The sequence below is a fragment of the Numenius arquata genome, chromosome 5 (assembly GCF_964106895.1).
Source record: "Numenius arquata chromosome 5, bNumArq3.hap1.1, whole genome shotgun sequence".
Taxonomy (NCBI): Eukaryota; Metazoa; Chordata; class Aves; order Charadriiformes; family Scolopacidae; genus Numenius; species Numenius arquata.
In genome coordinates this window covers 12,943,051-12,967,423 of record NC_133580.1, presented here as the reverse complement: position 1 = coordinate 12,967,423, position 24,373 = coordinate 12,943,051, and the positions used below count along the sequence as shown (strand labels likewise).

Sequence of the window (24,373 nt, the reverse complement as noted above, 5' to 3'; positions counted from 1 at the left end):
CACCCCCCCAGTGTGTGTGAGGCGCGGATTGGCTGACGCCCCGGCCGCTCACCCCTCCCCGCCAGTCAGCGCTGACCCCACCTCTTTCCCCACTCATTCCTCTCCAGCACAGGAAACACCCTGCCCGATCGCGGCCAGCCCGGGGCCGCCGCCGCCTTCCATTGGCCCGCCGCGCTGCCCATCCACCAGAGCCCCGCCTCCCCGGGACAGCGGGCCGCGAAGCCCGCCTCGCCACCATCCGATTGGTGCGCTGTGGACGGGCCGCCGTTTCCAATTGGCTCTCCCCCCGCCACTCCGGCCGGCTCCCCGCTGTCCCTCCCCCCGCCCCCCCGCCTCCGCCCCGCCGCCGGCCGGGGCCCCGCCCCCGCCGCCCTCCCTCCCGCCCCTCCGCGGGGTCACGTGATGTTTTCGCCGTGGTGCCGCCGAGGCCGCCTGCGTGAGTGCGAGTAGCCGGCGGGAGGGCGCGGGCGGGGGGCGCGCAGGCAGGCATCACCCGGCACCGCCCGCTCCCCATGCGCGGCCCGCTCCCCCGCTGAGGGCGGATTCCCGCTGCCCGCCCCCCCCCCCATCCCCGTACCCCTTCCCCGGGCGCTCCGGACCCTGCCTGGCCCCTAAGATGGCGAGTGGGATGAATGGCCCGGGCGGCGGCGGCGGCGCGGCGGCTGGGGGTGGCGAGGAGGAGCCGGTGGCCCGCCACACGGGAGGCGGAGCTGCGCTTCAGCAGGAGCCCGGCGTGCCGGCGGGCGAGGGGGAGCCGGCGGCGGGCGAGGGCGGCCGCTGCCCGTCCCCTCAGCCCCACCACCTGCTGCTGCTGCTGCGGCGCTCGCCCAGCGCCTCCCTCTGCCCGGCGCCGGAGGCCTCCCCCGCCGCCGGCCGCCCCGTGGGCCGAGGCGGGCAGCCCCCCCCGGCGGGCCGCGGCCTCCCCGCGCCCGCCGCCGGGGAGGACGTGAGGAAGTGCGGCTACCTGCGGAAGCAGAAACACGGGCACAAGCGGTACTTCGTCCTGCGGGCCGAGAGCCACCTGGCCCCCGCCCGGCTGGAGTACTACGACAGCGAGAAGAAGTTCAAGAGCAGCTTGCGGGCGGCGGGGGCTGGCGGCGGGGCGGCCTCCCTCTGCTGCCCCCCACCCAAGCGGGTCATCCCCCTCTACCAGTGCTTCACCGTCAGCCGGCGGGCGGATGCCAAGCACAAGCACATCATCGCCTTGTACACCAAGGATGAGTACTTTGCCATGCTGGCGGAAAACGAGGCCGAGCAAGAGGCCTGGTACCAGGCGATCAGCGAGCTCATGAGCCAGAGCAAGAGGGGCTTCCTGGAGCAGGAGGACCACGCCGATCAGCAGGTGGATGAGGATGACGAGCACTACGGGGCCACCCTCAGGCCCGGCACCGTTTTCAAGGAGGTGTGGCAGGTCAACGTTAAGCCCAAAGGGCTGGGACAAACAAAAAACCTTACTGGAGTGTACAGGTTGTGCCTCTCCAGCAAGGCCATCCACCTCGTCAAGCTCAATTCAGAGGTGCCCTCCGTCCACTTGCAGCTAATGAATATTCGTCGCTGCGGACACTCGGAGAACTTCTTCTTCATTGAAGTGGGCAGATCTGCCTCCATTGGGCCTGGGGAACTCTGGATGCAAGTGGATGATTCGGTGGTTGCCCAAAATATGCATGAGACTTTTCTGGAGACCATGAAAGCTCTAAAGGCCTTTGCAGAGTTCAGGCCCCGAAGCAAGAGCCAGTCTTCTGGTGGCGGTAGTGGTACCAATCCTATCTCCTTCATCACCACTAGGAGGCACTTGGGCAACCTGCCCCCCAGCCAGACAGGCTTGCAGAGAAGATCTAGAACTGAGAATGTTGCTGGGGGGACTCCTCCTACCACCAAAAGCAGCAACTCCTATCGCTTCAGAACATCCAGTGAAGGAGAAGGAACCATGACTAGACCTTTCAGGTCAGTGACTGGGAGCCTGATCCACCTGAATACTGCGAGGATGAATTTGGGTCGGCAAGAAGGGAGCGGAAGGTATGTGAGAGCTGCCTTCAGCTCATCTTACCACACCAGGTCTGCTTCGCTGCCCGTTTCTCATTTTCCCTCCACTACAAGTCCCATCAGTGTTTCTTCCAGTAGTGGCCATGGCTCTGCTTCGGACATGTTGACCAGGCCTTCTAGCTCATCCGTTTGTGGTTCCCCAAGCGATGGGGGGTTTATCTCTTCAGATGAATATGGCTCCAGCCCTGGAGACTTCAGGTACTTCCGGGTCAGGAGTAATACACCGGATTCCCTGGGAAACACACCGCCTATCAGAGAGGAGAACTGTCTGAGCGAGTACATGTCCATGAGTAAGCAACAGGCAGATGATAGCTCAAGAGATGATTATATGGAGGCTGAAAAATGTCTCAGGAAAAGAACTTACTCTCTAACAAAACCAACTTCTGTAGCAGTGCAGCAGAAGACGACACAAACTACAGCTTTGTTAGATGAAGATTCTGCAGGAAATCATGGACGATTACTTTACTCTGAAACACCAAAATTGAAAGATAACCATGAATCAGAGTACAGTGATGCTAGCTTTGATTCCGTATGTAACCAAAGTAGGAGTAAAGCCAGGGATGATGGGTACATGCCAATGATGCCAGGAGTTGCATCTTCTCTATCCAGCAACAGTGATTATTTGCCAATGACTCCTAAAAGTATGTCTGTTCCAAAACAGATTAACAATTCGTGGTCACCGTCTCAGGTTGACTCCAGAGGATATATGATGATGTTTCCAAAGGCTAGCTCTTCACCTGTACGAAGTCCTTTAACTGGATTTATTTCTAAAGGGAGTAATGAGAAGATCATAAACAACGAGTATATGGATATGTCACCTGGTAATTCAGCTCCAAAGCACCCCAGTGATTCAAATTATATTCACAACGCTTCTGTTCCCAAAGGTTTCAGTTCATATTTTTCTTTGCCCCGAAGCTTTAAAGCATTATCAGGACAAAACGGTGACCATAGTGAATATGTTCCAATGTCTTCACCTGGAAAACTCCTGTATGGTGGACCAGAAAATGTAAAAGGGGTCAACAGTGAGGCTCTGGCTAATGGCATCTCTAAGTTGCCGGCAGTGAAGGGTTCAGAGGAAGCACTTGTGCAGAACAGGGCTACCAGGCCCACAAGACTCCCCCTAGGTACAAGAGGGAGTAATACTATCCCAAGGATGTACGATCGTACAGTTCCACCTGAGCCAGCAAGTCCTGGTGAATATATAAATATTGATTTTAATGAAAAGGCAAGTAATACACCATATTCCTTATCTGCAGAAGGATCGCCATCATCTCTAGGCTCAAGTGGTGACCACAGACAGTCCCCGCTTTCTGATTATATGAGCGTTGACTTGGATGTACAGTCGCCGAAAGCAGCGAAGGAACTGTCCAACTCTCTAACAGATATTTCAATTTATGCAAGTTCCAGTATTCCTAGAAACCAACCAAATCCTGACTACGCTAGGCTTTCATTTGGTACTGCTTGTGTTAGCACCCCAAGCAACAGGACTGATGACTACACAGAGATGACATTCAACATGGCAGCAACACCGCCCCGGCCGTTTGCCACCGAATCCGACGATAGTGTAAAGATTGATAGCCCTTCTTCCATAGTTAATAGACTGTGCATTGTTGATCGATACGCTGGTAGCAGTAGCTTCTCTGTTCCTAGCTCTGAACCTCCTATGGGACCGAAAGTGATTCGAGCCGATCCTCAAGGCAGGAGGAGACACAGTTCTGAAACATTCTCTTCTGCTGGGACTGTGACAACCTCCGCCTCCTTCTTTACCGATAGTAGCAAAAGACACAGCTCTGCCTCATTTGACAATGTTTGGTTAAAACCGGATGAAAACATTTCTGATGGTCAGGAAAGCAAAATGTCCAGGGATACCTCAACTGGATTTCAGAATGGCTTAAACTACATCGCTCTGAATTTACGCGATGATCCTATAAGCTGTGAGGCAAGTACGACAGCACCAACTTGCCACCTCCAAAATGGTACTTCAGGTTTGGACAGTGGAGCTTACGTAAGCATAGATTTCAGCAGATCTGATGGTCTGAAGTGTAACGCTGCGAGAAAAGGTTTGTATCTTTAAAAGCACTTTCTTTTCATGCTTGCTTAACTGTAGAATTAGGTTCTCCACTTAATACTAAAATGAAGTCACTAGAATAGGGTAAATGTTTTTTATAATCTTCTGTATTATTCTGGTATAACCACTCCCGTTGTAGTGCAGCATCCTAACTGCTGAGCAAAGACGAAAGGGCACATAACACTTGGCCTAAAGGATTTTGTGACTCTCCTGGGCAGTTACAGGTGTTATCAAGCTGTCACCTGCCTTGTTTTTTTTTATAAAAGAATTTTGCTAGTATGAACATTAATGGTATTTCATATTGTGAATTCTTGTCCTGAGGTTATGGTAGCTCTTTTTTTCCTTCACTTTTGTTCTCTTCTTGCCTTCATATGTCTCGATGACTCTTCACTTTTCTTTTTTTGGTGAATTTGATATTTTGTAGTTTGTGTCATGGATAGGGAAAGCTGAAAATCGCTAAATCTGGTTTAGACATCAAAATTTGGTGATTAGATCTGTTTCTTTCAATAAATGTAGTGAAATGGATGTATTGGGGATTTTTATGTGAAAATCTGCCTGCATTTATTTAGTTGCATCTTATGTAAACAGAACTGTTTTCCCTTGAAGGTTTGCTGTGCTCGTTTTGAGCTCTGGTCTCCAAAGTATCCTTGTATCCTGTGGAGAAGCCATCTCCTGGTGGCTGACCAGGGCGGTGGGGAGCTCCTGTAGCCCATGCTCTCCATGTCCACCACCTTCTAGCAGTGTCCAAGGGCTTAGCTGAGCCTGTTGGTACAGGGGCATCTGCCTTCAGCGTAGCAGGTGGGGAATGCCTGGAATAGAGGAAGAGCAGGCTCTGAGGGGGTGTCTCCCAGGTCTGAAACTTCAGAGAGCAGGCTGCTAGCTTTCAAGTGATCGCTGGTGTGACCCAACTTAAGGTAACACAGTTTGAGGTGTGCATAAAAAATAAGGGTGTTGGAGGTGAGCAGGAAGAATATGGGAAAGAGAAGGGATGCTCCTATTCATATGATAAGCTCTTTGCTCTCGTGGTGGGAGCAAAAAATAGTAATTAGCTGGTGGTGGTATTATTGCATGTCCACCGACTGAACAGCAGTGTTTGTGCAAGCACTGCATTGCACTGGAACTTTGGAAGTATAATCCTGATTTTGGTGTTAGTGACCCACTGAACTCCTTACAGTAATTCCCCCACCCAGATAGAGAACTGTACGTGTTGGAAATGATGTTTTCCTCTCTTTGCAAATGTATGTGTAGTCAATAATTGATGAGTACTAAGAGGAAATATTTAATCGCTGTTGGACATTGATATTTGTATACTTCTCTGTCAACAGAGAAAGCAGTAAAAGGGCAGACTACTGCTGGCTTTTATATTTTTAATTACAATCTTAAGCACTGAAATGATTGAGGTTTTTTTCTAGTTTCACTTTAAAACTAAGCGTCTAAAGGCAGAAGGCATTGCAGGAGCTTAAAATTTTGTAGCCTTTAATAGTGTAAGGTATAAGCCTGACTCAGCTTGCATGCCATTCGAAGTCTGGCAGCGCTGCTTGGGGCTGCTCAGAAATGTGTGGTTTGCCTCAGTGGTTTTTTTTCCTCTGCTTTGTTTTGTTGGTTGGAATCAAATTTAGAAGACGTTGAAAGTTGCCGGTCCAAGAAGTGCTTTCTTCCAAAGTTAGTCTTTCAGCACTTCAAAGATTTGTCTAAGTCAAAGGCACACGGATCGCTGGAGCCGATTTGTGGTTTGGTTTTTTTTTGTGTTGTTTTTTTCTATTTTTTTTTTAAAAAAGCACCCCCAAAGACAGCAGAATTCCTACTTGATCTTATTCCCCTCATATGACTAAAATCCATGTCATAAAGTAAAACTTCTTACAAAACGGAGAAAAAATAAAAAAGAAAAAAGAGATGATTTCCTTTTAGCTGTACTGTAAATACTGCACTTAAAAATATTTTTCAAGAGATAGTGTGTTTAGAAATTGTGCTTATGTTGTTAAACATTTTGCTTATTGCTGCTGCAGCAAAATACCTCCAGCCCTGTGCTTGGGGCTTTTCCCTTGTCTGTTACAAGTTGCAGAGGGGCAAGAGGCTTACAGCTGCTGGTTTTGCTGTGAATTGAAGGGTTTTTTTAAATGAAATGTGCCTTAAAATGAAGCGAAAGAAACTCTTTGCAGGAAATTAGTTAGGAGAATAGTAAGAGCTTAGGTTGCTGGTTTTTTTCTAGTCCTAAAAAGAAAAACAAAATTATAAAACACTTCTCCAAAACAAGGCTTAACAGTTTTCTATAAAGACACACACATTTCTGTTCTATAGTAGGAGGGCAGGTGGGGTGTTGACACTGTTCATATTGACTTTGTGGAGGGATGAGCAGATTTCAGAATAGTCCAAGCTAAAAGTAGCAGTTACAGTGTTGTAAATTGGTGATGTATATCTATTTCTTAGTAATGACTTACAATTCTTGTTTATAAAAATACCGGTTCTCATTCACACACTAAATCGTGTTTAGAAGTCTATATTCTTTAAACAGCTTATCAGTTTCTACTGCCGTCAAGCTTTTAATATTTAAAAAGTTGTTCTGTAATCCAGGAAATCACTTCCACATTCCATTGTGAATAGTGAAAATAAAGCTTCACTCTTAAACCTGAGGAGGTGTAGTGTGCCTGTGTGTAACTGATATTTTTAATACTTTTGGAGACTTTTAGCAGAACTGAGTGCTGTCTTTTCTTTCCTTCTACGGCCCACTCTTCTGGTCTCTTTGCCTGAAAAATGCTCTGTGGTTAAATCCATTCTTAAGAAAAATATTTAGCAGATGCATTTACCCTTTACTGCCTGGAAAGGAGCTATCCCATATTTACAGGTAGAGAACTTTATCTCTTCTTCCTCAACTGCAGTTTTACAGGGAGGAAAGCACTTGCCAACCTCAGATTGTTTGCTTTTCCATTTTGTTTTTGTTTGCTTAAGTGGAATATTGTGTTCTGTGAGTCAGCTGTGTTCTCCCAACTGCTGAGGGTGGTAGAGCCATTTCCAATGCATCACTGCCCGCTCATTGTAATTCCCAAACTACTTCTGGTTCAGGTTCGCTGATGTGAATCAAACTTTTGATTTTATTTTTTTTTTCCCCTCCTCCATTCATGACATAGATGGAGGAGGGGGAGGGCACCAACTTCAAATAGTAAATAAGCCTGACTTGTTATTAAGTCTGTATTTTAGGTTTAAGCAAGATTGACCTCAAGTTTTATGTTGATAATGATGATGATAAAAAGAATATAAGGTTCTGATTTTTAATGCTTGAAGTTTAAAGAGGTCATTAGCAAAACAGTTTCATCATGAAATTGTTACACAATATTGAAGCAAGCGGTTTGCAGTTTTGATTACATGAATCTGAGTCATGAAATTTTGTGCTAGGAGTACAGAACACTAAAGCTACTTCAAACAGGGCTTAGCTAATGTATACCTTGTTATTGGACCTTGTAGAAACTGAGGAGGATAATAAGAATGGGGCGGTAATAAACTGCATAATAGGTCCTGTATAATACAAGTTTCTTCAGACTTAATTAGAAATACTAAACCTGTGAAGGTACCCCAAAAGCAAACCAGACGGTTCAGAGTAAATGTAATGCTCAGTTTAATATCAGCCCACCTAGTTTACACCCACTCTTTAATCTGATCTCTACCTGACATTCTAACGCTACGGGGAGATAACACTTCAGAAGTTCTCTGAAGTGTAGGATTATAATTTAAATATTCCTCACCTTTTTAATATCCCCTGTGCTAGCCTGGGTGAGACTGTCGGGGACGCTTTGGGCAGGTGAGAGGAAGGAAAACAAGTATAGCTGTAAAGCAAAAATTGTGTTCCAAATTGTGCAGATTCTTCATGGAAACTTGCACATTTCAAATGAAAAATCTTGAAGAATGTAATGAACAATATACACTCTGAGAAAACTCTGAAGCTGGAAGTTTTAGCTATTACTAATATAGTAAATTACAGTTTACGGGATCCCAGGAAAATAACTGCCACTTTTGGGTTTCAGACTAGTGGTTTTTAAAAGTTTCCTTCAAACTGAGGCTCTTTTGTATCAGCAGAATACTGAAAGCACGAGCCCATTTAAAAATAGCTTGAAGAACCCTGCTGAAGCACGGCCGAACGTTGCTGTGTGTCCTACAGCTTTGAGGTAATGCTGGGATAATAATTCTTAGAAATAAACCCCACCATACCATTTCAATCTGGCTGTAACAGATGCCACTTTAACAGTCTCGAGTGACTTACAGCTATGCTTAAAAATACTCAGGGTAACTTTCTCAAGTAGTATATGAGCTGCTGAAGGCAGAACAGATTTTTGCTGTGCAGCGTGGGAGTGAGCTAATTATGACATATTTGACCAAGAATCAGTTGGTTTTACTTGTGCTTGGGTGAGAAACTGAGACAAGAATGTTCCCCTGCCTTTGAGAGAGAATGCTTACTTGTAGTCAGTGTTGAAATACTTTTAGAAATAGATTTCCAGTCCCTAAACCCATAGTTGCAGCTGATGGTTATGTGTAATTTTTTTGGAAGTCTAAAACTTTCTGCCGGTAGGTGAAAGCACTGCTGCAGGATGCAGGGGGCTCTGGGAGTAATCCCGTAACAATTCGAACTGCCTTTTTAAACTTTTTTTAAAGTCTTTTGGTGAAATCTTAAATGCACTGTTTTAGCTTTCCCTCTAAAACTCCACGTTTTCCCCTCCTCCCTTGCTGTCCATTCCCTGTGGCTTGGGGTGGCAGGTGGGAGTAGCAGAAGGTGTGGGTGCTTCCCCAGTCCAGGCCAGGGTTACTGGGGTGGTTTGTCACTCCCTATTTCTTAGGGGCTTTTTGTATGTCCAGTGGCCTGTTAGCAGTAGGTAGAGCATGGGTTTGTTGTTTTTTTTTTTCTCCGCATACGCTCATTTTTTTTTTTAATGAAAGGATCTTTAATAAGTTTTCTTCATATTCATCGCTGGGGGAAGGGTTTATACCTTGAGGTTTTGGATGGTACTAAAAAGAGCTTATAGTACTCTTGTTGTATCTTGGTGCCTGTTTGTGTGCTCTGTTTGTGGATCTGTGGTGCTCCCAAAAACATGCTGAATGGTGCCCAGTATGTTGATTGCCCTAACAAGTTTGTTTTTCTGATCTGAAGCAGGAAACAAACTCTACAATTTTATTTTAAGTACTGCTGTGATCAAATGTGGCATTCTTCAACTCGGAGGTAAATGGGAGTGGTAAAACTGAAAGGCAGGTGAGAGTCAAGCTTTTTGGAGCCTGGGAATGTGTTATTACTGCTGTTTTGTCCTAAAAATGTAGCATTATCTTATGACTCATCCCTAAAGGGTATGTAATGATTTGGCTGGAGAGCTGTCCTGTGGCCCACCCTGCAAATTTGCTGTTTGACACTTTCTCCTTTTTTTGTGTTTAGCTTTTGCATATTAACAACAACCCAATGATCAAGTTGCAGTGTTGTCTTACAGGTTAAAGCAATGGCTGTTCTAGTTTTAATCAAGCCCTGCATCTCCATAAAGGTCACTCAGCTTAGGGACGGGTTACGATTTAGTTGAGAACCTAGATCAATAGGGATTTGTGACATACTTGAGGGCAGTGGGAAGACAAAGGTAAATTAGCCTGACTCATCAAAGGCATGTCAGAGGTGTTGCTGAGTATCTTATCTAAAGGATCTTGAACATATAAGCGTTTGGATTTGTGGAGATTTTGCTTCAGGTGTAGCATTACCCCGAGAGCAGCAGTGTACTAGACTGTAAGCGAGAATTTTCTGCCTTGGTTAAGTCATGAACTGTATCTTAAGAGGCAAAGGTTGCTGATTTCAAAACATTATTTTTCTGTTAGTTTAGTTGTATGGCTGGATGCTGGCAGTTCAGACTGCTTGTGTGTGTGTACATGTGTGTTGTGTGCCAGTGATTAGTGAGTTAAGTGTAAGGTCTAATCCTTTTTAATCTTCTGAGAAGAAAGGGTTTTTGAAAGAGGTGGCTTATACTGAAATTAATATAGTTAAGATTTGGCTGTCATTCCAAGGTGATGAGATAATTTAATGTGACTCAAGAAAATTGAAAACTTAAATTGCTACTAAAAGATGAATAATGCTTGTGTTTGGTGTCTAACATATATATATTATGAACTTATATAAATATCAAATTGAATGATTATTTAGGGCATAAAATAGGTAAGAATAGTGTTTTCTTTTTTGCTCACCATGAAAAGCTTATAAATATGCCACTCACGTGGAGAAAGGTTTCCCTTTCACTAGAACAGGATTTTTGTGGAATGACTGAGGATGTCGAAGTGTGTTCTTCTTTTTCTGAAAATCATGGGAAATAATGCCAAAAGGTGTGCAAGGAACCTGCTAAAATTTGCTTCTAAGTTTGAAGAACTGATGAATGATATCTTCCTTCCACAGGGAATAGTGCGTTTCTGTTCCTGTACTTGTGCCAAGCCAGCTTGCTTTATTGTTTATGGCTCTTGCTGAAGAGCTGAATTTGCAGTATAACTTTTTTTGATTCTGGATAGCCTGAGCCTGAGTCATTTTTTGGGAGCTAGTGCTTCTTTTCATGCAGACCTCTTAGGCTACTAGGAGCTCGGAGAGTTCTTACTGGTAGTGAAGCAGATGCCTCATTAGATAACAGAACCTATTGCATACTAGACCAAGAAAAGCTATTAACGTGAGCCAAGCGACACCTTATTTGTATGAAAACTCTGTTTAAGCTATTGATAGGCATTAGCATTTCTGCAACTTTTGTGGCACTTAGACCTTTCTTGGTCTCAGTAACCAGACCCTGTCGGCGGGTGGGTTGGCCGAGGACATTCTTCAGCGCAAGGTGGACGCAAGTGAAACTTCCATCAGTACGGATGAAGGAACATGCTTTAAGTTCTGCAAGTCTAAACCAATATGGGTTAAGGAGCCAAAAAGATAGCTTGCTGTATGGAATTTTTTTGTGTTAGTCTGCTGGAAAGAATTGTAAGCTGTTTGGGTTTTCAGTAGTAACATCCACTGTTCAAACTTACAGAATATTTGCTTTTTGTTATGTGAGACACTTTGGGAGGTATTTGCCATCTATGTTTAATTCTGTGCTGTTTTTTGGGGGGTGGGTGGGGTTTTCTTGTTTCTAGAACAAGATGTTTTTAAATTGCAGATTGTGGTTTACAGGAGATCAGTTAGAAATGAGTTAGAAAAAAATGAACAGATTTGATCTTGAGGTCATTCGGACAAGATTGCAACAGTGAGTCTGTTAATGAAAGCTTGTCGCTCCAGACACCTTCTCTACTCGTTGCAGAACCTGACCAGGTAGGCAGGATGGAGGTCCCCTGTACTGTGCCACAAATGTAAATGCGTTGGTCCCCGTCTGAAGGAGCTTACAATTTAAAAGATTAAACTAAAGAGATGGATGAAACTTAATGTGCTGGGGTGGAGAGTATGATAAAGATCAAGGCTGCTGCCATTGGCAGAGTGAAGATAAGAGTTGGCCTCGCGGAGAGATAAAAGGCTCCTGAACGCAGTTGCAGGAGAGGAAGCTGGTAGAGGCACTTGGAAGGGAGCGATGGAAGGTAGCGAGCTATAAATACAGTGGTTGTAATGGTTTAAATGACTTGAAAAGAATGAGGTAAATGTCAGAACACTGGCCAGGATATTAATCTCAGTAAGAGGAATGTGGGCCAACATGTATCTCCAAGTTAGAAGCGTGTCCCAATGTTTACTTCTCCCTTTTAGATGTGAAATGTGATGATTTTTTTTTTTTTTCCCCTCTTTTTTTCCTCTTTCCTTTCTGTAGGTTAGTTTTCCTGCAGCCATGTGGCTGATAGATTTGGTGCAAGCAGGGGTACAGGAACGCGTACAGGAGCACAGGATCCCCCTGTGCAGCATCCCTAGACAGCTAATGTCCCATGGACCTGCACCCTCTGCTCTTCATGAGACTTTGCTCCAGGAGCAGCCAGGGTGATGGAGCTGCCTTGGCGTTACTACCATTTCCTTCTTGTTTTTGCAGGAGCTTTTCAGGCGGCATCTTTGGGATTCAGGCAATGTTCTAGCGTTGCGGAGGAGGCAGCAGTGTGGCCTGGGAGATCTGTTCACCTCTAGGGTTTGTAAGCAGCGCATGAGAGCGTTTGGAGTCCAGCTCTGAACAGGGAGGTCTGGATGGCACCTGCTCATGGCTGCTGTGATGCTTTCGGCTGCTTGAGAGCAGGCTGGGGAGGCTGGAGTGCAAAACGGTTGCTTTGACGGGAGAAAGTGGTTTTATTTCTGTCCGTAGATCAGGTTGAACAGACACTAGCGGCTGTGGGTGAGTCTGGAAGTGGTGGCAGCAGCCAGGCTTGATTCGCTGCTGAGGGTGTAAGTGATTGAAATATTAATGTTGACGTATTCCACAAGGTAAACACTAAACAAGAGTTGCACGCTGTTGATTAAACCTTGTCTGTGTGTAGACACAGTTCAGCTCTGTCCTTTGTGAGCTCCTGAGGTGCTCCTGGAAGCTGAAGACCCGATCCTTGGCGCTTGTGAGTGTGCTGTGATTTGAGAAGACCTCGCTTGACCCATGCAATGCAATCTGAACCCACATAAGCCAGGGGCTTGGGTATCCTTATGTTAATGCAGACTCAATAATGTGATAATTAGAAAATGTAAAAAATTGATGTGTGGCACTGCTGTGTGGTAGCAGATAGTGGCTGATAGCAAAGTTTTCTTTTTTTTTTTTTTTTTTTTTGTCCAGGCACGCATGGGCATGTAGGAACTTTTTGCCTTTGACAGTCATTTATGGCACTAGAGGTGAAAGAAAAAGGTAGCGCTGAATGTGTTCAAATGCGGATGGCTGAAGTGGTTGGGAAGAGCAAAGGGATGAATTGGAACAGGTGAAACTTTCAGTGGAAAGGAAAAGCTTTCTGTAGAAAGGAGATATCAGGGAAGGTGATTTGAAGGGTGGGGAGCTGTTTCATAAGTCATGAGTGACACTGTCCTTTCTCTTAGCTGGTTATAATAGTTTTGCTCACTCAAAGTGGAGACCTGTGCCTGCAAGCAGACACCGCCCAGCAGAGGAGGAGTGGGGCAGGCGTATGTAATGCTTCCCCACAAACATACACCCGGCCTCCCGTTTGGTGTTTTTTTTTTTTTTTTTTTTTTCAGCTTAGGAGATTTCCTGAGCCTGATGTAGTTTGTCTGTTTTATAATCCTTTATGGATCTTTAATCCAAGTACTTTTCCAGTCTCTCTTTGATCCTGTGTAAACTCCCTGTATCCCCAGCAGCCTGCGGTCAGTCAGTACCCGCTGCACGCAGACCTCTCTCTATTTTGGACCCTGCTCCATACCAGCTTTGTTGGGCAGCCCCTCGTTTGTGTATTGGAAGAGATAACAAACCCTATCTTGTCTCTCCATGACACTCAGGATTGTGTAGACGCTGTATCCTCCTCTGCCATACATTTAGCCCGTGTGCTGTCAGCGGCTTCCTGTGCTGCACACAGCAGGGACCTGCGGTATAATACTTATTTCTCAATTTCCTGATGCATCCTAATACTTCTCTGCAGGCGGAAGGGTCCGTGTTACCTGGCTGTTCCTCACACTGAAGCTGTTTCACACCTTTCATGAGTTTTTCTGCACTATTCAGAAACTCTGCCAGTTATTCCAAGTCCTTCTTGGATGAGGACACCAGAGCTGTGTGTGCTCCTCAGCCCCGGTGTTTGACGGGGCTCTTTTCTTTCCTATTCGCTTCCAACAGTTCTTACCGGCCAGCGTGGGGCAAGAGCACAGGCAGGAAATATATTCCTCCCTCCTGGCACGTCAGGGCTCCTGACCTTTGTCACGAGAGCAGAGTGAACTGGAGCAGGTGGTATTGTCAGAAGCCACACAAACAAGGGTTGTTTTTTTTCTTTTTGGCTAAAATTTACCTAAGTTTTTCTGCACTTTAGGAGGTCAGTCGTAATATCCTACACACTTGCCGTGAGAGTGCCCTTGAAAGCAGAGCTTTTTTCATTCTTGGGCAACGTGAAATTCTGAAATTTTGAACTTGTGCGTGTTTTTGAGTGGAGAGAAGTTAATTTTAGGTTTTTTAACTAAACTAAACTTTAGTTTAAAAAAAACTCAGAAAAACAAACCACCAAAAAAAAACCCCAACAGCTTCTTGTCAAGCTGTCCAGTGCAATTGGAGTTGGTGCGAGGGCTCTGCCAAAACTGCGTGCAGGTTTCCTAGTTCTAGGAATAGTATCAGTAAAAGAGATGAAATTAGGGGGTGTGCATGAGGCCTTCCTAGAAACAACACTACTGTTTGTTAAAACAGAAAAAGAAGCTGCTGTTGCAAAAGATAAGGCACTTTGGCAAAGCGAATAAAAATGATCTTAAGGCACGGGAGAGGTTTTTTAGCTCATGAAATCGCAAAGCACTAAGAATAGCGGAACCACATTTGAATGAACAACTGTGAATAAAGATTATTTCTAAGAGTAACTTTGTCTCCTAAATTTCAGAAATACAGCTTGAGGAAGAATACAGTTCCCAGGAACACTCGTTACCAGCTGCTGTGTTTATCCAATGAAAAGTGAGTCACGTGACAGGTCTTTTTTAAAACAAACTGCTTTTTTTTTTTTTTTTTTTTGCTTGTGGAAAGTCAGTAAAATTGTAGGTACAAAATCTATTCAGTAGCTCAATTTGAGCATCGTTAGTTTGTTGTTGAATGAAGAAAGTAGGTGGAGTATGTGTTTAATGGTAAGCGTGTAGTTTAAGACACCTTGCAAAGGAGGATGTGTCTGTGCGAGGGCCGTGGTTGGGTTCCCCAGGTGCGGGCTCTGGGAATGCGACAGCCGCAGCAAGGGCTGAGTTGTGTTTGTAAACTCGGTGTCTGAGTGTGCAAATTAAAAAGCAATTCTGCTTTTCTCAAATAACACCACTTGCCGCTAGCGAGTCTAAAGCTATGCCATTAAAAGAAGAACTTGAAGAAATAGGAAATGACACAGGAGAGTGACCGTGTATCCGGTAAGATTTGGGGGGGGCGAAAAATATTCTTACTAATTTTGTGAAGAATGTATTTGGGCAAATTACCTCCCTCCCCCCCCCCCTGCGTGCCGTGTGGAAGGCTTGAAATGTAATACACTGCAGTCCCCCTGCCCTGTCCCGCTGGCGTGAGCTAAACGCTTTTGGACACGCACATTGTGTCCTGAGGTTGTGCTGGGATATGGCGCTTTCCTGAACAACAGGAATATTGTGTGGCCCGTGTGCGCAAGAAAGTCTAGGGCTGTTCTGCTGCTTTTGATCTGCCTAAGTCAGATTAATTCCGATTTTCACCCTAACCTGAAGTTCAGGAAATGGAGAACTTCAGTAGTGTTCTCTAGAAAGCATTAAGCTGTCTTAGTCTTTGACATGGAGATTTTAATAATTTAATTATCTTAAATTAATATCTTCTATAAGCAAACCTTTTATCCTTTCAGGAATCAGTTGGAGAATTATGTCAGCAAAAGCCTTTCCTGTAAAAACAGATATTATTTAGGATGGATTTCTTTGGGAGAATTAGGATATGTCTGCTATGTTCTTAAAACCTCTTGGTTTGTTTCAAAGTGGTCTGACTTGTATGACCTTAATAATTGAGATGCAGGAAATGAAGTGTAAATTGGATATATTCTCCTCTGGTAAGTTCTCAAATGGAACACGCTGGGTTTGCAATCAATTGAATTTAGACTAATCTAATCCTTTGCCCCTAAGCTTCATAAAACTATAGATCACTTTTGCATACAAAACTTGCAGAACACTTTCTCAGTGTGTTCCTTAATTTCAAACAAAACATTTTTGAGCAATGGCATACTGCCATCCTGTTTTAAATATTTGCCCTCTTAGTTTCTCTTCTGCCTTGCGATCCTTCTTGTCTGATTGTTCCTCAGAAAGATTCAAACAGCTGTGTGTGATTTTTATAATCCCATCCCATCTTAAAATGATGAATTTAAATAGAATTGTGTAACGCAGAGAACATTGTTTTAATTTTCTAAACTTTGCTTATACGTTTTGAGAGGTGATCTGTGAAAATGTTTCGATGCTTTCTGGACAGGCGGTTGAATTTGTATTGTTCTCAATGTTCTGAAGCAGTAGAGCTCAATTTTGAATAAAGGCTGAAGCTTTTGTGTAGAATCTGTTAGTGGAGCTAAAGTTTGAATAAACAGAAGTGCAGTATAGGGTGCTATGAAAACTACTTAGAATAGTATTTCTAGGCTGCTTCAAAAGTGCAGAGGTTTTCTGAGTTCAAGTTTTTGCTGCTTGTTTTGTTGTAATGATCAGTTATCAGATTATTTTTTTTTTGGTAGACTGAGCAGATTTTCTTGGAAGAGCTCGTGACAATCCAGGAACGGCAGCGTGTTTACACTGCGGGTGAAAGCTATCTTCAGACTTGTCATCTCACATCTGGCCACTGAGTTTCATTTGGTGGCATTTATGTTTTGAGAACTCTAAGGAGCTGATGGGCTACTTTGTGAGCTTTGTTCCTTTCTTCCCAGCTCGTTCATCACCTCCCATAACTTGTTTTCCTTTGAGAGAAGAGTTGTTTCATCCATTTCTCTGACAGCTTCCTTTACTGTTCAGTCAGTGTTGAGTCAAATAGATTTATATGGTATTTGTAATGAAATGCTAATCTGGTTTTTATCGTTGATCAGCAATTCTCGTATTTGTACTATTAACAAAGAAAATTGTTGGCTGATGAATCTTGCATTATGAAGACTGAAATAAGATCATCCAGCTTCACAGAAGCTGTGTTGTTTGTGTTGAGCGCTCCATGTCCTCCACTAGTTTACCTTCACCTACTGGCAAGTCAAAAGATGGGAGAAGGTCAGCTGTGGGAGAGAAGGACCACCAAGGAGCATAATCCGTGACGGCTCTTGCAACCTCGCTACATAAACCAAGGTCACTTCCTAAGGATCCCCATCCCTGGAGATGTTCAAGACCAGGCTGGATGGGGCTTTGAGCAGCCTAGTCTAGTGGAAGGTGTCCCTGCCCATGGCTGGGGAGCTGGAACGAAGTGATCTTTAAGGTCCCCTCCAACCTAAACCATTCTATGATCCTTCTGTCGAGGAACTGCAGAGGTGGAAATCCACAAATTAGCTCAGGGTATATCAGCAGCACAACAGACATGGGCCTTGTTCTCACTTACACTAAGCCCATTTTACACCGCTTTGACTAATAACTGTTCTTGTGGTGTGTGTGCACGTATGGTGCTTTCACGCAGCTGGGTACAGGTCCCTCTGTATAAACACAACCCGTGCTCTGTTGGCACCGAGGCTCCTGCTCGCTCCCTGCAGGCAGCTGTACCACTAGAGTGTGAGACACAGTTTGGTGAGTAGGTCAGCACAGATCTTCTGGGAGGATGTGGTGGGGGAAGCTACGTCAGCTGGAGCTCCTACAGCTTCACGGTTCAGAAATCAAATCGGGGCTTGTGACTGCAGAAATGGCCCCTGGCTCTGCTGGAGACCCCACTGGCCCCTGGACACAGGCTCCGCTAGTCATGACATGGGATTTCTTTGCTGCCTGGAGGTTGGTGGTGGGAGACCTGTGGGCCTTTCTGGCTGTGGTCCTGCTGGAGTGAGGGACAGTCCCGAGTGCCACCCTCACAAATGGTGGTGACTGCAGATGCTTTGTGAGAGGGATCTTGCAAGACCTCAGTCTCCTCTTAGATTTCAGAGGGATTTTTTTTTTCATGTGGTTAGGTTTCATGAGTTTCTTTTTGCCTTTTCTTTCTGATACTGATACACGTGTTCACATACGTATATATATGTATCAATTTATATCTATATATAAATGCTTGATGCTTTTGTCCCCAAAAAAGCTAATGACTCAGGGCATCAGCCAGCTCTACTGCTCCAACTGCAATATTGAATTTTTCAGCTTTAACAAGGGGGTTAGAGAGTGGTGACAACCAGCCACTCCGTGTCTGAGAGACTCAAGGCTTTATGAGATTCTTACCAGCTTGTAGGTAATGTTTACGTGAAACTCCTTTATGTTTATTTACAATTCCCACAATTCTGTTTTAGCTTAAAAATGAAGAGGAAATGTGCTGAAGTATGGTTTCTAATCATGTGGAGGGGGGGGGGGACAGATTAATGAGATCTTGTTTAACAAGCAGAGTTTCGGGAAGGGGGGATGCTGCAGGGAGGTCCCGAGCTTGCCCTACGCTGGTGTAAAACTCTGTTTGAGCCAGGACATAATTGAGAAGCCGTAGTGAAGCTTTGCTGAGGATACTTTCTTCTGGTTTCTTGTAAATGAACCTGTGTTAGTCTGGGCTCCGCTTGGAGTTACCTGGTGAGCTTGCTTTAGGGTTGGTTATCATGCTGCCTTCTGAGTTAGGCCAGGTTTGTTCAAATCTATGTGTTAAGCAGGTTTTTGGGGGGTTTTTTGGCTCTTAATCTCTTCCCCTTCCCCTCTAAGTATCTTAAGTGTAATTTGGCATAAGTCTATGAAAGTTTTCAAAAAGTTTGAGGTATAAATACTGAGTTCTGCTACACGGGATTGTCCAATTCAAACAACAAATGTTTTAAGGATGTGCTTGGGGAGATTAGAATAACTTGTCAAACAGCTTTCAGGTGTGCCTTGTGTGTTAGGCGTGGAGGAAAAATGTCCTGACAAAAGCAGAGACAGTTTTTGAAGTTCCTTTTATGTAAGCTTACAGGTCCACAGCAAGGAAAGGGTGGGGGGATGCTGGTAAATGTTAATTTTTACTGAATATAAGTTTAATATAGAAGCTTTAACTGCTTTCACGTTTGACTTGCCTGCATTGTTGAGGTGTGATCCGTTGCAAGCTGTGGTGCGTATTTTCATCCTTTGGTCCTACAACAAAATAATATTTTTCTAAAGAGGAAAACTATTTCAAAAATAATAGCTTCATTTGGCTTTTCTGAAAACAAAGCCATCACTAACCACGTTGTGCTCTGTGTGAAACAGGCAATAGTTTTTTGTAGTGATCTTATGATGTCTGTGAAATAATACCAATGGAGATTCTTGAGTTGCGGGTGTGTTTTGGCTGTTTCTTCCTTGAATTGTGGAAAACCAAGTTACTGTATTTTTGAAATCACTACATATTTGAAAAATGAGACTCGGCAACCCAGACCTTGGCGTGGGTTGTGTAGGGATAAAAGGGAGTTTCCCCTGAAGCCAAAGGACCCATCTGTGCTGCTGCGCTGCTTCCAGCCCTGGGCTTTGCTGCTCTGCCTCTGGAGCAGTGGGCAGCCTTTGCCCAGAGCTGGGGTGTCCCCAGGGGCGGCGGTAGGGGCAGGGCTGCTTGGTGCAGCTCAGCTGAGCTTAGGGCTTGCTTTCTTTCCTTCCTTCCTTTCTTTGTCTCTTTTGAAGGGACAGTATTTTTAGCTGACGGAAATCAGAACTTCACTAATTTAGGGTGGAGTTTGTGTGTGCATACTCTGTGATTGGGTATGTCAGTAAACATACAGGTTTGCATTATTATACATAATGTGCGGCTTCTTCAGATGGTCACATTTTCTTCAGCATGTTCCCGTGGTAGAGGCAGTGAAGCACTGTGCTTTCTTCAGCAGTGAGATTTACCTGACTTCCCTGTGACCCTGCACGGGCTGGATTAAGCTCCAAACCCCCTTCTTTCATTCCAGTGGCCCATGCTGACATCGCCGTCCTTCGTAATGAAGTATTCCCCATATTGCAGCTCTTCTCAAGGGCAGTGAGCTCTCCCAGAGCAGCGAGACAGTTTGTACTGTGGGGCTTCGAGGGGAAGACATAGACTATGGTTCTGTATTTGATGCTTTCTGAAGACTAAATCTCTTAACGCTAGCAGTTGTTTCTCAATGCGAGGAACCTGCTGTTTCCTTCTTCGCTGTTGTGCCAGGAAATAGATCCCACAGACACATACCTCAAATCTTGAAGGGAAGGTGACCAAGGGCACCTGACTGGCAGAGGACAGTGCCCTCAATCTTGGCCGAGAGGGCAAAAGTGGTGGAAAAGGACAGTCTGGCAGGGCTGGGAGAAGCGTAACCCATGATTTGGCCAATACTGCCCCTCCAGACTGAAAACTAGTGTGCTCACTGGCTCTGTTGGGAGCAGAAGGGTTTTGTAGTGAGCTAAAAAGTGGCTTTTTGTGTGTTCCTCAATTTAGGTTCACACCGCTGCAGAAAGCATTCACGTCCCCTTCACCAGTTTATTCTGTGTCAGGAACCTTTTGAGGCATTCTCACCTCAGCGTGTCCACAGTTACTTGCGGAGCTGGCGTTCTGCTTGGAGGTCACCCTCCCTCCTATTTCCATTTCTGCCTTGTCACCCAACTGTATCTTCCTGTAATACAAGATTTTGGGGTTTTCCCCCTCATTTTACTGAGCACTTTGTATTTTGCTTTCCCAGTCTGTTTAAAACCCTGGTTTTTGCGGGCAGCAGTACAGGTGGCTGTCAGCCATGGCTTTGTGCTTTTGTGCCATGTGCTACCTTTTAGTGAGACTTCCTTGAAAAAGGGTAAACTATACTCCGAGGTGTTTCTTATCATGACTAAATTAAGCTTTTTCCTGTAAAGTTGAGGACGGGGCACGCAGCTGTCATGAAGTTCCACTCTTGTTTGGAGCCAGAGTTGCAGAGAGTGTTTGTGTTACAGTTCTGTACCTGCTGTGGATGGGAGGATGTTGACCAGGGTGAGGAGAGCTGCTCTCCATCCGTCCATCCATCCATCCATTGCTGCGTGCTCAGTAACAGCCTCTGCTCCGCACATCGCCTGCTGCGCGGAGAGGATGGAGATCTCGTTAGATGCAGTATCGATAGTGAAATGGGTGCTGGGTGGCTGTTGGGGCACGTGGGCTGGCAGCACGGAGCTGGCGGCTGCCCGAGCTCCTGCCCGGCTGACGTGTGGCAGCTCTGTGGTGGCAGCGGCTCCTTGGTGCCTGTTTCAGACTTGGGAGTTCTTCCCGATGGCTCAGGGTTTCTGAGGGGGATATCGCTTGGTGGTGCCCCCTCCCTCCGAGAGGGACCCGAGTTCTGCATTCAGCAGCTGTCGCTTCTGCAATGGATAAGCTCCATGTGTTCTTCTCGCTAGAAAACATTTTTTTCCAATATAACTTGCATATAAAATGTCACTGACTCTTTTTTCTTTCCCCCCCTCCTTTCTAGACTGAGTGCATTGCCATGGAAACCATTGTTGGAAGAGAAGACTTTTCTGCTGGTAACTCCAGAAACTGTGTGGTGCTTTTGGAAGCAAAGCTCAGCTCCAGCCGGCTACTTTCATTTCCACCAGCACAGACATGGACACACATCCTTTGAATTAATTTTTTCATAGACATCAGCTCTCTACAGTTGAATTAATTTGAATTGAGATTTTTTTCATAGCTGTGCTTTGGTGATGGAATTTGGTCTTTCATGTCATATCTATTTGGGAGGCAGTGTGAATGCTAATAGGACATCCCTCTATGCCCCTTTCTTCCTCCTGTCTCTCCCATTTATTTTTTTTTTTTTAATTTATATTCTGAGAAGTCAAAAGCTGGTTTCTGATTGTCTGTTTAACATGGGGTTTGCTTTTCTGGTACATTAACAAGTGATTAGCTTAAAACATGTATTGTTTAGAAATATTTGGGCAGTTCTGGATCGGTTCAGGTGGCCGGGTGGAAGGAGGGAGGGAGAGCAAGAGCAGCACGTTGGCGTGAGGGGTGAACCCATGGGACTGAACTGCTCGGAGAAGGACAAACCTCTCCTGCCTTTTTTTTTTAAGGTTTTGCTTTTATGGTACAAGAGGTATTTCTTGATCATAGGCTAGAATATTTTAAATCAGATGTCTGTCAGAGCTTAAACTGAATATTTTTTTGCTCAGAATTTTGGTATGTACAAAGTAGGATTAATGGGCTGGTTGTCTTGTAGATTGTTTTTGTTCTTACCCTCAAGATACTTGTTTATAAATACGAATTGTGTAAAATGAGGTTTTTGTTCATGCATTCAAATGGAGAACTGCAGAGTCGTATCCAGCGTTTGTGACTTCTGCATTATATCTGTCAGCTGTAGCTTTTTAAAGGGAAACCACCCTAATTGATCTTACTTTCAACCAAAGCCCCATTTTCAGTTTGGGACTACTTCTGTTCTTTCTTCCTGGCCTAATGGGGAAAAAAGTAAAACATTGGCTCATAAATTGTCTTTATCCCACTTCCAGAAATGCTGACAACGACTATTTGACTTTTTTTTTTAAATAACTCCTGTTTTTTCTACAATTTAAGTGCTTCACTCTTGTACTGAATTTTTTTTTTTGGTTGAAATGAATTTAGATTTTTAACACCGCTATGAACTTAAAGAGTGTGACACTAGTCGTTGGTACATGCAATGTTTAACAAAAGGCACTGACGATTAATAAAAGGGTTGAGAAGTGGTACACAAATCCTCATGCTGTACTGCACCACACAGCTGGAAATCCTCTACATTGTATATTGTACAACCGAGCTGTCAGGCTGCCTCACCTCTAACATACAACCTTTAAATTGCTGGTAGAGTTTGTATAACAAATTAGACACTGTCAACTTCGATTGTTCGGTGATGTGTACCCAAATCTATTTTTGAGTAGTACTAAAATGTACACCTCACTAAAATATGAAGACTTCTTTTTTTGAGAAACATGGTACCAATCAGTTTACGCAGTGTCTAGTGACAGGAAAAACTGTTGCTAGAGGGTTTAAAAGCACAGATCTGTTCTTGATTCTGAAAGAGAATTTGAAGTTGGTACAGTTACTTGTTGCTGCTAAACATACACTAATTAAAAATACGACCACTCTTACAGACCATGATACTGTCTCGCCATACAGCTTTTGTTTGGTCTCATAAATTAATAATGCAATATGTAGACAGCTTTTTATAAAGCTTTACATTTTTTCTAAGAAATCGAAATTTGGATGAAGATAGTTCTAAACATTTAATGTGAAAGGAAAAGGTTGTTTTGAAGAAATTTGTTACATACTTATTTCATATTAGATCCCTGAGGCTGCCATTGTACAATATACAGCACTGATTTAATAAATGCTGAATAAATAAGTAAATGGGTAACCTCAAGTATAGTGGTACAAATACTAATAGGTACGGCATAATAAATATGCAATCTTTTTGAATCTCTTAGTTTACAGCAACTAATTTATTCAGTATTGTGCTGGAAGAACATTTTCAGATGATGTAAAACATATCACTATATATACTACCTTCCAGCTACCCGTTTATGCTGCTGTATAGTACAAAAATACCAATGATAGAACAATGTTTGTCCTGTAAATTTAATTTGATATTGGACAGTTATTGTCTGTACAAACTAAAACATATATGGTTGAAACTGTTCATTATATTTGCTATTTCTGCTTCACAGATCTGTTTTAAAGTTGAGCTGATTGATCTGGCTTTGTCTTCCATTGTAAATATTGTTATGTTGTTTTCTTTGTAAAACACATCGCGTTTGCGGTTTTGGGAGACTGGCTTGAAGCTCTGTATAGTGTTTATATTTATCTGACTTGGCTTTCCATAGAGCTACTTGCAGTAAATACGTGTTCATGTAGCTCCGTGTCTGGGTTTTATTTTTAAACGAGCTTTTGTTTTTCCTGTCAGAAGTGCATTTCCTCCTGCGGCGGCTGCTTTCTTCTTAAAGTGGTTTTGTCACCCTGTGTCCCTGAAGGTTTGGAGAAGCTTTTAGCATATTTCAGGGGAGTGATCCCAGCCTGTGCAATTTTCTCTGCCACTTAATGTAAAAGGTAACATACAGCAAAACACCCCGAAGTTTTTCTTCGTCATAGATTGAGCGCTGGTAAACAACTGAGTTTCTGAATGAAAAAGGAAAAAAAAAAATCAATGCCTGATATACTTTCTGCTTTAAAAGCAGAAGACTCTGGCAATGTTTTGTTCATAACTTTTGTCTGTGACTGGGTTATGGAAGCTTCATGATCAAAAAGTACTAGTCCTGGAAGGAATTTTTAGCAGTGTAGTATCAAATAGGTTCCTGTCTTTAGGGTAGAAGGGAAGAAGTACGGCTCGCGAGTGTAAGTTTGCAGTAATACTGTGGTTTGATATATTAAATAAGGTCTCTGTATGTAAAACCAAACCACATACAGATATCTCATCATTTCAGGTGATGTACCCACTTGCAAAACAACTGAATGTAAGTTGGAAAATATCAACAAAATGTAGGGCCTTTGCTTGCCTTTTTTTTTCCCCCCACTTGCTGATATGAAGGATATGTCAATAATTGTGTGTGATAGGAAGAGGTTTTATTGATAGATGTGAGTGTATATGACCTCCATAAATGTGGGTGATTACTGTGAAATGTCTTGGATTAGGCCTTTCTTTAAAATACTTATT

General features: G+C 44.0%; 1 protein-coding gene across 1 annotated transcript; it reads left to right on the top strand.

Moving 5' to 3' along the window:
- The first annotated feature begins 616 nt into the window (after nt 1–616).
- IRS4 (insulin receptor substrate 4) lies at nt 617–23,575 on the top strand. The gene is made up of 2 exons (XM_074147527.1): nt 617–4,103; nt 21,173–23,575. The coding sequence occupies exons 1-2, from the start codon at nt 617–619 to the stop codon at nt 21,175–21,177; spliced, it is 3,492 nt and encodes a 1,163-aa protein (XP_074003628.1). The 3' UTR covers nt 21,178–23,575.
- The last annotated feature ends 798 nt before the right edge of the window (nt 23,576–24,373 follow it).

Bases quoted from the DNA above. Each gene is read 5' to 3' on its own strand.
- IRS4 (XM_074147527.1), top strand. From the start codon at position 617: ATGGCGAGTGGGATGAATGGCCCGGGCGGCGGCGGCGGCGCGGCGGCT.